The 16,287-nt window shown below is 45.8% G+C and overlaps 2 protein-coding genes across 2 annotated transcripts; both read left to right on the top strand.

Annotated features, from left to right (window-relative positions):
- Positions 1-2,326: 2,326 nt before the first annotated feature.
- On the top strand, positions 2,327-6,525 carry LOC113010139 (protocadherin-8). The gene is made up of 3 exons (XM_026149027.1): positions 2,327-5,226; positions 5,342-5,567; positions 5,674-6,525. Exons 1-3 carry the CDS (start codon positions 2,779-2,781, stop codon positions 6,024-6,026), a joined length of 3,027 nt encoding a protein of 1,008 aa, XP_026004812.1. The 5' UTR covers positions 2,327-2,778; the 3' UTR covers positions 6,027-6,525.
- Positions 6,526-7,667: 1,142 nt separating this feature from the next.
- LOC113010141 (leukocyte cell-derived chemotaxin 1) lies at positions 7,668-15,755 on the top strand. Its single transcript, XM_026149031.1, has 7 exons — positions 7,668-7,920; positions 8,410-8,550; positions 9,678-9,818; positions 10,697-10,810; positions 13,674-13,824; positions 14,205-14,320; positions 14,984-15,755. Exons 1-7 carry the CDS (start codon positions 7,849-7,851, stop codon positions 15,203-15,205), a joined length of 957 nt encoding a protein of 318 aa, XP_026004816.1. The 5' UTR covers positions 7,668-7,848; the 3' UTR covers positions 15,206-15,755.
- The last annotated feature ends 532 nt before the right edge of the window (positions 15,756-16,287 follow it).

Genomic DNA, 16,287 nt, shown 5'->3' with positions numbered 1-16,287 from the left:
ATGTTTTTATGTAACTTCAAAGTAACATAGCTGCAATGCCTTCTTAAAATTGCATAGGGAACTAATAGGGAAGTAATTTGCAAAACGTCCCTAATGTTCTGTGAAGGTTCAGGATGTTTGTCATCTATAAAGAACCTTTACAATATAGAAACTGGAACAATATGAGTTATAAAGCTTTGAATAAAACCTTTTTATGGTAGTTAGAAAGGTTGATTATGCACTTATTACACAAAAAAGTGAATGCCTAATTTTGTCCAGACCTTTTATAGAGTCTGATCTGTCCCAGAGGGTTCATGCAGTCAAAGGAATTTAGCACATCCTGGGTGTTGTTGGTGCCTGATTGGAAAGTGTTACCAATATTTCTGTAACAGCCATGTAGCTTTGCAGTAATTCATCAATCACAGAGTGATGTGCGCTTATCTTTTAGGACAGGCCTGACTGTGTCTAACTCTGCAAGCTGCTTGACTGGATGTTGTCCATTCAGGTGTCTTCTATTTGACTTTCTGTGGCAGATGGGTTCTTTATAGAACATGCCAAGTGATATTAGCTTCCACTGCAAGGCAAGTGTTGCCACTGAAAAGGCGTGAGGGGGAGAGGAGGAGGAGGAGGAGGGTGAATGAGGAGAAAAGAGAGCAAGAGAGAGGGAAAGTGAGTCCAGTGGGCGAGAATGAGAAAATCCCCTTAAAGATCCGTGACGGGGCCCGGTCCCACTCTCTAAATGTATTTTAATAGAAGGGACCCTGATGTCCAGGGCAATTCATCTCCCATCTCCATGTAATGAAAGGAGTCGTGGGGAAAGGGGGGTGGAGGGGAGGGTACAAAGGCTACATGTGGCTTTGCCTCATTATGCTGCAGTTAGGCGAGGGCTGTGTGGAGGTTGCAGGGGGTTAGGGTCCCCACAACCGGCTCAGGGGGCCACAATACCGGCATGGACGCCTGCAAAAGGGAGGCCCTGCCATGCCATTATCCCACCGCTACTAACGAGGGCTTCATGGACCTTTGATATAATCTCACTATTGAAATCCTGATAAATCCCCCCCCCCCCCCCCCCCCCCGCGTTTACAGCCAAATCCCATTTGTAACGGGTGTGTGTGTGTGTGTGTGTGTGTGTGTGTGTGTGTGTGTGTGTGTGTGTGTGTGTGTGTCGTCCTCACCTGCGCCTCTCTGTTCTGGCAGCCGAGGCCAAAGAGAGTCGTATATTAAATCGGGACGTTACACTGGCTTTAATTAAAAAAAAATCCCCCGCTCTCTCGTACAAGACATCTCGTGAGAAGATCCGAGCTGAGACAGATTTAGAATAAAAATCGATGCTTCAGTGGATATAGTCCGTTTCCCGCCTCAGATATGATCTGATAGGAAAACAATTACTGGATTACAACACACAGGGGGGATGAATGAACATAGGGCAGAGGAAATTTAAGGAATTTATTAACCCTGGAACACTATCGCTATAAATAGTAACACGATCACTAATGCCGGGTGATTTTTACCCGATATAATATAACCAATGAAAAGTAATCAAATATATCAAAATATGACAACACATGACAAATTAGAGTGGTCGTCTTTTACTTTCAACTGTGCCATGTCTAACAAAATGAAAAATAAAACTCCTAAAACAAAATAATGACTCTGGAAAGCTGGTCTTTGGTCCACCCATTCCTGGGACATTTGAGACTTCCCTGGTGATGGCACAGGCTCCTCGACACGCAAACAGCTGCAGGAGAGAGAAATGATGTAAATGTATTTTCTCGGGTGTAAATCACCCAGCGATAGTGTTCTAGGGTTAATGAGATTTTTTTTTTTTTTAAAAAAGAGCCCAAAAAAGGAAAAAAAACCGAGTCTCTTACTTCCAGTTAAGCCACATTTCTTTTTGAGTCATTCGGCACGCTGAGCTGTGTCAGCATAATGAGTCTATCAAAAGTAAACTACGTGAAATCCTCTCTATCCATCTGAGCCCCTCAGTGCCAACACAGAACAAACGGTGTCATGTTTCCTGCATGTGTTAAGTTATTGTACTGTATCAGAGATGGAGAGGTCACTGGGGCAGTTCCCCCTCCCCACCACCACCACCAGTGGCTGCTTCCACACTGACACAGGACACGCGTGCCTGATGATCCGAGCAAACAGCGTTTGAACATAAATCTGTTCATACTGAAATAAGGCTTGTAGAGGTAAAGCATCCCGAGCAGACACTCCTATTCAAATGCTTTGTCCTCTAGCTCAGGGACACTGCGCATCTCCGTGGCCCCCCTCCCCGCGTGTCGGTGCGCAGACTCATTTAACAGCCCCAGGAATATAAACAAGCAAAGGAAACTATAGCAGTATTAAATCAAGCCCCGCGTTTAGCCCACATATTGGGAGCCAAGTTTCTCCGCACAGTCCAGGAATCTCTAAACAGGGTATAGAGGTCTTTCTGAAGTCCCCCCTCTCTTTTCCCCCTCTATCTCAAAGCCCGGATTGGTCACAGTGAGGCTCATTTGCATGCCTCGCCGTATAAACCCTCCTGCAGACACTGCAGCCCTCTTGCGCTGAGAGAGCAGCACACCTCCAGTCGAGAGAGAGAGCGGAGCGCATCCAGAGTGCGCATTGAAAGACATATGGAATATTTATTGTGGGCTTTATCTGAACAAAAAACAACCCCGGAGAGTTGATTAGAGGGCGGGAAGAACTCTTGTTTTTGTTTTTTTTCTCAGGTGCGTTTGGTTTAAACTTTGAATTGGACTGAGTGAGGACGCTCTGCTGAATTTCAGAATATTTAGGAGAGAAGGTGCGAAGATGGGAGAAACAGGGTGGAACGGGCTGTTGGTGCTAGTGTGCGCCTCTCTGATAAGCCTGGCTGCTGTCACGCACGGAAAGACGGTGAAATATCAGACATTTGAGGAAGACGCACCGGGGACGGTGATTGGAAACTTAGCCAAGGACACTTCCTCCTCTGCCTCTTCTTCCAGGAACAGTTTCAGGATGATGAAACAGTTCAACTCGTCTTTCATCCGTCTGAGAGAGAGCGACGGGCAGCTGACCATCGGAGAGAGGATAGACAGAGAACGGATCTGCAAACACACCCTGCACTGCCTCATCGCTTTCGACGTGGTCAGCTTCTCCAAAGAGCAGTTCAAGCTCATTCACGTTGAGGTGGAGGTCAAGGACATCAACGACAACTCTCCCGAGTTTCCCCGGAAAGAGTCGAGTCTGGAGATCTCCGAGAACACAGCGGTGGGCACCCGGATCCCCCTGGACTTTGCCGTGGATGAGGATGTTGGGACAAATTACATCCAAAGCTACCAGATCTCTGTTAACAGCCACTTTTCGATCGACGTGCTCAGCAGGGCCGACGGGGTTAAATATGCGGAGCTGGTGCTCATGAAGGAGCTGGACCGGGAGACGCAAGCTTCTTACGCGCTGGAGCTGGTCGCCATGGACGGCGGCAACCCGTCCCGCAGCGGAACGACGCGCATAAACATCAAGGTGAAAGACTACAACGACAACAGCCCGGTGTTCGACAGGAGCAGCTTCTCCGTGGACCTGCCCGAGGACGCGCCTGTGGGCACCCTCTTGCTGGACTTGAACGCCGAGGACCCGGACGAAGGGCTGAATGGTGAGGTGGTGTACGGGTTCGGTCACCAGGTGCCCCCGGAAATACGACAACTCTTCAGAGTGGACAGAAAAAGCGGGCGGCTCACTCTGGAGAGCCCGGTTGACTTTGAAAGTAAGACCACGTACGAGTTTGACGTCCAGGCCACTGACCTGGGTCCGAACCCGAGCCCGGCCATCTGTAAAATTGTCGTGCAGGTGCAGGACGTTAACGACAACGCGCCGGAGATCTCAATCACCCCGATGACGTCCATCACGGCGGGAATAGCGTACATAACTGAGGCGGCAGCCAGAGAGAGTTTCGTGGCTCTGGTCAGCACCTCGGACAGAGACTCGGGCGCTAACGGGCAGGTGCACTGCACGCTGTACGGACACGATCACTTCCGACTGCAGCAGGCGTACGAGGACAGCTTCATGATTGTGAGCACCAGCCCACTGGACCGTGAGAAAATCCCCGAGTATAACCTCACAGTGGTGGCGGAGGATTTGGGCTCCCCTCCCTTCAGGACCATCACTCAGTACACCATCAGACTGACGGATGAGAACGACAACGCGCCGGTGTTCAGCAAGCCTGTGTACGAAGTGTCGGTCGTGGAGAACAACGCGCCCGGCGCGTACATCACCACAGTAGTGGCGCGGGACGTCGACATGGGGTCAAACGGGAAGGTCACTTATAAACTGGCGGACACTTATTTCATGGGCTCCCCCATTTCCACCTTTGTGTCTCTAGACCCTGCCAGCGGTTCGCTTTACGCGCTCCGGAGCTTCAACTATGAAGTTATGAAGCAGCTGGAGCTCCGAATCACGGCCAGCGACGCCGGCTCCCCGCCGCTGTCCGGCAGCGCGAGCGTGTACGTTAGGATAGTGGACCAGAACGATAACGCGCCGTATATCACTCAGCCGGCGCTCAACAACGGCTCCGCTGAAGTCCTCCTGCCCCGGGACTCACCGAGCGGCTACGTCATTACCCGCGTGGAGGCTCGGGACGCAGACGAGGGCGTGAACGCGGAGCTGTCCTACGGACTGGCCACCGGCGAGCCCTCTGTGTTCTCCGTTAACAAAGCCACAGGGGAGATCTACCTGAACCAGGTGCTGAGCCAAAACGTGGACGAAACCCTGAGCGTGACCGTCACGGTGAGTGACAACGGGAGGCCCGCACTCACCTCCACAGCCACGCTCCACTTCCTCATCATCGCGGGCTCCCCGCCGAGCGACAGAACCGTGTACCAGCCAGGCGGCGGGGAGGAGGTGCACGCGCAGTGGGACCTGTCGGTGGTGATTATCGTTGTCCTCGCGGGGAGCTGCACTCTCCTGCTGCTCGCCATCATCCTCATCGCCACCACCTGCAACCGGCGTAAGCGGGACAAGAGCGGAGATGACAGCGACTCGTACGGGGAGAAGGGCGCTCTGGAGCGGGGTAGGAGCCACGTGGTGGACAACCCGCTCCTGCCTCTCCACGGAGCCGGGGGAGAGGCGGGTTTTGACGGACAGTCGTACAGTGGCCAGCCAGGGGCGTTCACCTCGGCTCACCCTGGGGGCAGCGACATGTGCTCGGCCTCGGAGGACGGCAGTGAAGTGCCCTGCGTGTATGACTCAGACAACAACAGCAAGCTCCGGGGGAATAAACACGAGGTGAGATGCACCTTTCGGACAAGCGTGCTGGGGGAGGGTGGGGAGGAGGAGGTTGCACACAACAAGCAGGTACTAACCTCTGTTTTTCTATCCCCCCCCCCCCCCTCTCCTGCAGGGCTACTCTACTCTACCCGGGTATGGGAATGGCAAAGAGGCGGTGAGGCCCATCACCATCTGGAAGGGCAACTCTTACACCACCATCTCTGCCAGGGACCCAGCCTTCAGTGGCAAAGACAGTGGCAAAGGGGACAGTGACTTCAATGACAGTGACAGTGATGTGAGTGGAGACACTGGCCTGAAGAAAGAAGGGGCAGCAGTTCCTCCCATGGGTGGCCAAAATGGTAAGAGCAACAAAATTAACTCAAGCTCAAATTATCAGCAAATGAGATGTGAGCTAGGTGGTGTGCACCTAATCTAACCCCACCTTCTTACCCTCCTCTCTTCCAGCTCTGTGGGCTTGCACCAATGAGTGTAAAGTCCTGGGTCACTCAGATCGCTGCTGGAGCCCCTCAGCAGTGAGAGCCAACGCAGCTCCATCTCCGGCCCCGACCCTCTCTTCCTTTAGCAGTCTCTCCAAAACGGCCTCTCTGCCCCGGGATCCTCACCGCAGGGACAACTACTACCAGGCCCACATCCCCAAAACTGTGGGTCTGCAGAGCGTGTACGAGAAGGTGCTGCATAGGGAGTACGACTATGTTCTGGTCACTCCACCCAGACCTGTGAGGGTGCAAGAGATCAGCGATATAAGCATCCCCGTTTACACCCCGACCCCAACACACTGTCCCAACAATGATGACTAAAATAGACACACACAGCCCTAAGCTCACTTGCAAGGAACTGTATAGTGTGTTCAGACTTTTAATTTATGATTAACTGACAATGAGAACAATGTAACTATTTGCTGTGGAGAGTGCGCACACGTTGATGTCCCAAAATTTCATTTGTTTTAATGTAAAAGCCACCTTTGAAGTCCATCCAATCACTTTGTGACAACTTGCTGGACTGGATGTGTATAATATGCAAGATTTGTACATTGAGAGATTTTTATTTTTATAATGAAAGTATAATGAAGCAAAAGATGTGTACATATGAATTGTAATTATCAATCTTTATGCATGCTTGCTATTTAAAACGAAATGCCCCCAATATCTGGTTTCATGGAGGGCTGGTGACCAATAATGTATCAAGTTGACAACCACATAAGGAAACGGACTTGAATGCAATAATTAAATAACTGTAAAGTCTTTTTTTATCATCACAATACGCTGAAAGGAAATAAACTTTAAATTGTTCTGAAAAGTGTGAGTTGATTGGTAATGAGGGCAAGCAGGATCATTGTTTTTTGGTGGGGGGAAGCGTTGGGTTTTGTGTTTTTTTGCAGGAGCATCAGTCTTGTAAAAACCAACAGGTGTCGCTGTTATTGCGGTAGTGAGCCTCTGTCCTTGCAGCCCGCTGAAGAAGGTCAGTTAAGTTTTTCCCCCCTCTGTGAATACGATTTTCGCTGGTGAGATGCCAGAACAGAAGCCAAGGGTTTTTTTTTTCTTTTTGAGCAAATCACTCTCATGCATATCGAGCAAAGACCTCCATCGTTAGTCTGTGCACTCTTTCAGGCACTTAATAACTACATTTATTTTCACGGGACCTGCATGCTGATAGCACACATGAATTAAAGATATGTTCAGGTTTCCTTTATATAAATCATTAAAACCTGGAGAGCGCGCTTATGTGTGAGGCTCATACTGACAAGGGCTACGCGTAAAAGCGCGTCTGCTGTTTGTCTTCTGAGCTTCCATACATCAGAGGAGCCTAAGAATAAGTTTGACGGTGCACACAGGAATCCAAGAGCACCTGTGCTTTTTCCTTTCTTTTCTTTTTTTGTCAAAGTACATGAAGTCCTTGTGGGGGAAAGCTTTCCTGTTATCCTGTCACGATGTTTTTTGTCGATCTGCCAAATGAGCACCGTGCGCCCCTTACGTAATCCCATCATTATCATTCATGGATTCGGGCTTTTTTTTTTTTTTTTCCTTTTTTTAATAACAGCAACCACAGCCCTGGACGCAGACAGGGGAAAATGCGGTGGGAATCTGTCCAACAAGCTGCTGCCTTTGCACAGTGCCATGTAAATACACCGTCTCCAGGGTGGGAAAGAAAAAAAAAATCCATGCGACATTCCGCCAGAGTCACCTTTGACCCCGAAACAGTCTGTAGAGCTTTGAAAAGCAGCGAGAGGGAGGAGGGTACGGTGATACGGGGAGACAACCCTATGCTTCCCTCGTCCTGCTGAATAGATTTCACGGTCTGAGGTTGTCACAAAGTTATATCAAACTCATGCAAGTTGCATGAGCAGCCTATACGAACTTCAAAGAGGGGGGGGGGGGTCATTAATATATATATATTTTTTGACAGAAGGTATAAAACAACTGGCTCATAAGAGGTTACTGCATGTGATGGTCATCAGCTGGAAGTTTTAGTTTTATCTGTAAAGTCAGGAAACCTTCAGCACGACAGCAACAGAAAAGAGTGCCTGCGTGACTGAGGAGTGTCTATCCTCCCCCTCCCCTGAGAGAGAGAGGAGAGAGAGAGAGAGTGGACTGGGGTCTCCTCAGGTGTTTGGCTTCAGTCATGGCTGAGAACTCAGAGAAAGTACCGATTGCCTTGGCGGGACCAGAGGACCTGCATCAGTTCATGCCCCCGGTGAGTTGTACAGTCCAGTCCGCCACTCTGCTCCATGATGCAGGCTGTCTTACGTGTGTTTGTGTGTGTACGGGTTCTTACTATGTTGGTGGGGACCAAAATCTGAAATCTATTATACTGGTGGGGACCAACAGCTGTGGTGGGGACGAAAATCCAGGTTTTCATGGGGTTGAAGGCATTTTTCACACTCAAAATGTGGTTTAAGTGTCAGGGTTACGATTAGGTTATGTTTAGGTTTAGGGTTAGGGTTAGGCATTCATTTTTAATGGTTAGGATTAGGGCAAGCAGCTAGGGAAAGCATTATGTCAATGGGATGTCCCCACAAACATAGCAAACCAGACATGTGTGTGTGTGTTCAAGACCAAAAGCTGGATAGATAACTTTGAATCCCATAACTGCTGCATAGCCGTAACGCTGTGTTATCAAGAGTTAGCTGTGCTGTTGTACCATGCTCTCATTTTTAGAGGGTTGCTTGTTTTTTCACCTTAGGCGTACTCCGCCTTGGCGGTCAAACCCGCTGCCACCGGCCGCCTACTGAAGGCCGGGGTCGCGGTGCTCATAACCGGAGCCCTCCTGCTTCTGCTGGGAGCCGTCGGAGCCTTCTACTTCTGGAACAACAATGAAAACCATGTAAGAGTGATACTTCACTGCTGTTATATATATAACAGCTATTATATATATATATATATATATATATATATATATATATATATATATAACAGCTGTTATATATATATATATATATATATATATATATATATATATATATATATATATATATATATATATATCATATCAACTTTTAAACTGTATGAAAATATGATCTTAAACTACCTAAAAGCTATTTTTCAAATGTAGTTAACATGCAAGTGAATATATGGAGCATTCCAGCTCAGAATCTACTTTTTTTATTTGCATATTCCAAGATCTATTTAGGTATTCATCAGAAATTTATATATTACTAGGGACTGGGTGCAGCACAGGCTCCAAAGACCATTCCCTCTTTTATCCATGCACAGCCACCAAACACCCATTTAGTCCCTGCTACCAAAGAAAAAAAACAGCTCCCACACTCTATAAAACTAACATCCCTTAACTGAAGACATTGTTGAAACAAGCTGTTTGAAATTAGGAACAAGTGAAACGTAGTCATCACTGGTAGTTTTTTCTCCTTCTTCTTCTTTTTAAACTTGTTTAAATTAAAAAAGTCTCTGCAGACTAAAGCACTTCTTCAAGATGGGTTATTTTTGCAGTGTAGGCAAACAGTAAAAATGTAAATGAAACACTCCCATTTCATGGTACAGTCTGAGGCAGAGCTTGGTGAATGGAGGCGTTGTGTGCCTGTGTGTGTGCGGGTGGTGTATATAGAGGACCCTTGGCTGGGTTGGAATGAGGGGTGGGGTTGTGGGAGAGTTTTCAGGGTCCAGCTGATGCTCCGGGGGCAAGAGGTGTAAGAAATGAGAGGCCAAATTTTGCTTTCTGAGAGTGTTTTTCTCCCAGTAAGAAGTTAGAAAATGTTATTAACGCATGATGGAGAGGCTCTGTAGGCGGGTAATTACATTACTGGGGAGCTGTGAGGGTACTATTCTTCTGATGAGCATTTGAGAAGGAAAAAAATGAGGTGGTATGTGCGAGGAGAAGTCACAGGGTAAGATTAGAGATGGAGGGAGAGTGAAAGAGCGAATGCCTGGGGTGGGGTGAGTCTCAGGACTTTCATACTTTACATGCCAGTCAGAAAAGCTTGTGTGTGTGTGTAGGTCTACAATGTCCACTACAGCATGAGCATCAATGGCAAAGTGGAAGAAGGTTCAATGGAGATCGACACTGCCAATAACATGGAGAGATTCAGCACCGGCAGCGGAGCAGACGAGGCCGTGGAGGTCCATGACTTCGAGATTGTGAGTTCAGGTCAACGTAACCAGATGAAATATATATATATATTTATATATATATATATATAAAATATATATATATATATATATATAAAATATATAAATATATATATATATATATATATATATATATATATATATATATATATATATATAAATATATATATATATATATACATATATATATATATACATATATATATATATACATATATATATATATATATATATATATATATATATACATATATATATATACATATATATATATATATATATATATATATACATATATATATATACATATATATATATATATATATATATATATATATATATATATATATATATATATATATATATATATATATATATATATGTTAATGTGTATCAGGAGGCTGTTTAAAGCATCAGAGGAAAAGTCGATCAGACTGGTCGAAGCCATCAGCTCATTATCACGGAGCAGAAATTAAGAACAAGCAGGCGAGTTATCCCCTCAGGGGCAATCAGTGTCGAGATGCACTGTCCCTCCAATTTTCATTACGTTCAGACTGGTGGTTTTTGACCTTTAATTAAAGTGCCCCAACCAGGCCAATCAGACTAGTGAAGCAGCAGTTTTAGCCTTTTATGTATTAAAATTTTGACCTTTTTAATCACAGTGTCCCCTGTGATTGTATTTTCTCAATCTGAGAGAGTGCTCACATTTATGACTGCCCTAAATTCAATCAAAACCTGACAGATTTTATTTGTGATATGTTTGTGATGGAAACCTTCAGACTGTCCAGGGGGGAAATAGGTTAATGTCCCCAGAAATTAAGTGAGGTGTAGTGTACATCTTTTAATTTGTGTCCCCCATTCCCTGGTTTTTCAAATTCTTTATCCAGGGAATCACAGGGATCCGGTTTTCAGCAGGAGAGAAGTGTTACATCAAGACACAGGTGAAAGCTCATCTACCAGACGTGGAGGCTCTGAACAAGGAATCGATGACGTTTGAGCTGGTGGGTTGATTTTATGCTGTATGTTTTGTTACCAACAGCACTTTTTTTCTCAGTACAGGCCTACATTTAACTGAAACGCTCAATAATTTGTGTTTAGTTATGCCTCCATATTTTCCAGATGTCAGCGGTCACTTTGGACTTGCTTCTTTGGGCTTTTTTTTTTTTTTCAAATAATAATTTAGAGTGAATTATTTTTCCTTTACAAACAAAAACTCCTCTCTTTTCCTTCATTCAAATAGTGAGGCAGTGTCGTGTGCTGGTCCATCACATTGGTCCATGCTACTGTATTGCAACTCCAGTTTTCCCATGAAATTATGGCCACACCTTTATGACCTTCAGTAATCTCCAAGTTTTTCTTTGGAGTACCAGCTGTTGCAAATTTTAAATCATGCCATGAGATGGGTGAGGTTTCAAGTTCTCAAAGAGTGGTCTTGACCCATATTTAAAGGGTGTTCGATATAATCTGAAATATCATAAAATTAGCCCGAATCATTGACAAAAAACCAACCAAACAAAAACTGCATATATAAACAACAACACAACATATTGTGTTGCTCTCACTTCATCCTTGAGCCATCACAGTTGTGACATATCATGCTAGTTTGTGATAAAACAATATGTCTAGTTTAATCACAGATACATCATGCTGTGGTGTGTAGCTTAGCCAGTTAGCAGGCAAGCTAGTGGACAGGTATGGAGAAATATTTGAATCAGCTGTTACAGTCAACTGAGCAAAAAGCCAAAGCAGTGAAAGCTAGTGTAAACATTACAAGGGCTTTCTTTGCTCCTTGTAAATTTGAGAGCTCCTCTGTTATATGAGCAACCACAAAATACAGCAGCAATCCTGAGGTCTCCCACAGGGTCAGCAGTTATAGCTTTTTTGCTCACTTCTCCAAAAAACACCGTCACTGAGTCTGAATTTCAGTGTAACCAACATTTGTGTAAAAATGTTGTTAAATTAATAGCATTGCTTAGTTATAGGAAAGTAATTAGCATACAAAACAGTACACTAATTAGTAAATGATAGATGGGGAAAATGTTAAGCTAACGCTACTAATATTAAAGTTGCAAAACTTTACTGTGTCAAGCGTTTTAGCATTTAACTTAAAGTAGCACTGCTCGAGCAGACTTACAGTCAGCACACTGTTTTATCAGACAGGAGCAAACAAATTTGCCCCTTTGGTTCTTGAAATGATCTGCATTATTTTTACTTACTTAAAACATGACAGCTAAAATAAGAAACATTTTACGGGATAATATGCTAAAGCAATATTTCGAATTACTCAAAGCACTTTTTACTACAAGCAACATTTCCCTTTTCACACATACTCATACAACACTTTATTCTCAAGCGCTTTAACTGCCTTCTCACTCAGCCTGCTTTGAATCAGTTCAACTCAGGCAAAGCAAAGATTATTACTGATGTCACCAGTTACACTATAAAAAGCTCTCATAAAGTATCTCTGTTTAGCACGCTGTGTTCATTTGATCTGATGCTAAAATCGTGAAGCGCTCTCCAAGCCACATATGCGACTTTTGTGTGTGGCTTCCCATCATATAACTTGGACTCTATTAAGATTTAGAAATAAACCCAGCAGGTCTTCACTCAATATGAGGATTGTAATCACCAGTGCCACAGCTTGTGATTGTTCAATTGAGGCTGTCTGATAATTAAAATCATTTAGTTCTGCATAAGCCTCACATCCACATAAATCCACATCAACCAAATCGCTCTCGTGAGCACGCGGCTCATACACGCTCGCCTGTGCACGTGCACACTGGCGTGCACAAACACAATTAATTATCACGCAGGGCTGCTCTTATTGCCTCTATCTGCCTCATAAACGATCATTTATTTCACGTTTGCGCTTTTGTGCGCGTTTGCGTTATTGCCTCTCTTTGCCTCATAAATGATTATTTGGACGTTGTGTATGTGTGTGTGTGTGCGTGTTTGTGTGCATGCATTTGGAGACATGGAGATGTTGTTATAATGGTTGCCGTGGGCTGGTCATTTGCTATAATTTAGAGTGATGGCAAATATGGGTTAGATAAGCACACACACACACACACACACACACACACACACACACACACACACACACACACACACACACACACACACACATCTCCTTCCAGAGAGAGAGAGAGTGGGTCAGATAAACTCTTATCAGTCAGTCGAACAGTGAAGAAGGACCCCCGCTTTTATTTGTCCCTCCAGCAAATCATTTGAGCTGAGAGAGAAAACACACACACACACACACACACACACACACACACACACACACACACACACACACACACACACACACACACACAGAGCAGCGCTTCTAAAAGGTTGGAGGATAACAGTCCATAAACATGTCTGTGGCTTGTGTAGCGCAGCCCTCAGGAACAAACGCCTCTGGGCAAATTCATCCCCACAGAGCCGCCTCCACCCCACCCTCACCCGTGCCTCACCTGGCAGGCTGTGGATACAGAGTATGTATGTTTATTCAGTGTCTCCTCTGCAAACCTCATTAGTTGATCTGCAGAAACCTGCAAATTTAGGACATCCAGTCTCTTCTCTTCAGAAGCTGATGAGTTCTGACACTGTGTGTACAGCGAGACGTCAGCGCAAAAGGGAAATGTGTACACTAAAGCCTCAAGGGCTCCCTTTTTACTACTCTGTTTTATGTTCACATAAAAGCACTAACAGCGCAGCATTAATTCAGATTAGACTTGGGCAGGATGCAGAGAGTGTGGACTGTTTAAAGCATAACAAGATACAAGAAGTGTGATGTTACACCTTTGGCAGCCGTGTGTGTGTGTTTTGAAAGATTTTTACTTGCATATCAGTCTCATCTGCTTTTCCCACCCACAAAAGGAGGATGAAGTGATCCCGGCCAAGTTCGACGATGATTTGATCTGGGTAGCAGCTGAAACACCCCTCTCGGACTCTGGTTTCCTCAGCAACAAGATCAAGGACTTGTGCGGCGACCTGCCAATCTTCTGGCTCCGTCCCACCTTCTCGAGTAGTAAGCAAACAGATTTTTCAGTAGTATGGATATTTTTTTTTAAAAAGACAAGAAAACAGTCATTTTTTCTTGTTTTTACAAAAAACAAAGAGAATATGGGTCAAACAGTCTCAAGCATTCTCATTTAACATCGCAGCTGTTTAAGCTACAGAGAGAGAGAGAGAGAAAAACAGGCTATAAAGAAAGAAAGGCAGAAATCCTTTTGAAGTTTCTGAGCTGCTGAGTGTAGAATTCTTAGCGTGCTGAGAGGTCAAAAGTTCTCAAAACACAATTTTCCTTCTGCTTCAGCTGCGGACTGAGAAACGGCTGTGTGCCACATTAGTGCCATTCTGCTCCTAGATTTGGTCTGCTGTCAGATACTGAGAGTGTGATGTGTGCAGGCGGCCAGAGGAAGAGGAGGGCTGCCCCCCGTCAGCGCCGCCAGGCAGCCGGAGCCGCAGGTCAGGAGGTGGAGGAGGACGTGGAAGCGGAGTTCAACCCTGAGAACCCCTATCAGGTGAGTCACACACACAAACGTGACTCACACGGTTCCTCTTTTTCTTCTTCTCTTGTGTTTACGTTGGGCCGCGGCGTCGCAGCTGTCCGATCAGATCTGAGGCCTACCTGAGACGGCTTTTCCCAGCGAGGGATTCTCACAGCTGCGCGAGCGGCAGCAGATGCCGGGGTCACGGTGGAGGGGCCCGGATTGTCACTGCAAATCTGAGTGTATGCGTGGGCGTGTAGTCTGTGCGTGCGGTTTTCTGTGTGTGGCTGTCCAAAGCATTCCTTTCAGCATTGAGGCTGTATGAATAATTCCACAACATCCCACCACCTCCTCCTCTTCAGCAGCCCCTTTGCCCCTGCTAAGCACACACAGAGTCCCATGCATACACACATGCATCCTCACCCCTTCATTACAGGCCCCACTTTCTTTTTTCTCTAATCCTCCACCCAAACCCCACCAAACCCACTCCTGACAACCACAGAACGGGGTAAACAGCAAGCGCCGTTTCTGAAAAAAGAAAATATTTGACAACAAAAACCCACATGTGACAACATCCCCTCCTCCCCCATCACAGCCTGTCGGAAATCCATTTTTAATTGGTTTAAAACAAGCTTTTGCCGCCCTGCCGAAGAACGCCTCACTCTGACCGCTCTCCTCTCTTCTCCCTCCTCTCAGAGAGGCCTCGAGGGCGAGCAGGACATGAACATCGACCCCAGGCTGGACCACGAGGGCGTGTGCTGCAGAGAGTGCCGCCGCGGCTACACCCACTGTCAGAGGATCTGCGAGCCTCTCCAAGGCTTCCACCCATGGCCCTACCACTACAGGGGCTGCAGGGTGGCCTGCCGAGTTATCATGCCCTGCAACTGGTGGGTGGCACGCATCCTGGGTCTGGTGTGAGCCTCCCCCCCCCACGTGAGAGATGGTAGAGTGCAGGAGGGATGGGGGAGGAGAGATAGGAGAAGGATAAAGTTTAGAAAAGGAAGATGGTGGCTTCTCATCCTCAGCAGGTTGCTGTGACCACACATTATCAATGCATGGTAAAGAATCTAGGGCAGTCATGACCTCACACACACACACACTTGATTTCCATCAAGATCACACAGCTTATGATGTGCAGCTCTACACCACATAAAAAGGAAGCATGTAAAACTACCCGCATTTAGGAAAAGCAAGGTGAGCTTGTATTTTTAGCGCTGATAAGCAGCCTTTTTCATTCATTTTTTGCTTTCTGTAAATAAATGTGCCTTCAGCCAATAATAGCAGTCTTAACTTGCATCTTAAACGCATGTTTTCCAACCCTTTATCTCTCTTTCGCCTTCATGAGAAGCTCTCATTAAAACAATGTACTGCACGTATCGTCTCAGAAACTTTCATCTCCATGTAAAGCATTGAAGAAGTGATCTCGAAGTGCAATATCACTGAATAAACTTTTTTTTTTTTAAGTAAACATTAAAGGCATCCTTCTCTTTTCCTTCTCTAATTGACCAAATGACTTTGTAGCCCGTTTGTAAATACACGGCGTTCACATCGGCGAGTTTACTCGGGATCACCCTCTCTTCTCTTTTCCGCTCAAAAACAGTTTTGAGAAGTGTCACGTCTGGCAGCTGCTCCAAAGGGATGAGCAGAAAGAAGTTTCCAGAGTTCTTTAATGTGAGAGTTGCAGCTCTAGAACTCTTTAATGAGACTAAAGACTCTGTAGCCGTCACGCTCCCAGATCTTACCCACGATGCAAAGCGCTTAGCTCCTTTTGATGTCACGGAGCTGCCTCAGGCGGGGGTAGGGGGTAAGGATGGGGGCGGTGTATTTGTGTGTGTGTCAGGGATAGCGAAGGAGTGTGTTAGTGTGAGTGTGTAAAAAAGTGTTACAAAGCTAAGAGTTCCATCCAGAGTCACAAATGGGCGTTTGATCGTCACGAGAGATGAAACGATGTGTGATGAATTTAACACTTAACTCAGTGTGAGAGGCTTGATGATGTGGTT

This window comes from Astatotilapia calliptera, chromosome 18 (assembly GCF_900246225.1).
Source record: "Astatotilapia calliptera chromosome 18, fAstCal1.2, whole genome shotgun sequence".
Classification (NCBI taxonomy): domain Eukaryota; kingdom Metazoa; phylum Chordata; class Actinopteri; order Cichliformes; family Cichlidae; genus Astatotilapia; species Astatotilapia calliptera.
The sequence above is the reverse complement of the archived record's forward strand: the minus strand, read 5'-3'. Positions and strand labels throughout refer to the sequence as shown.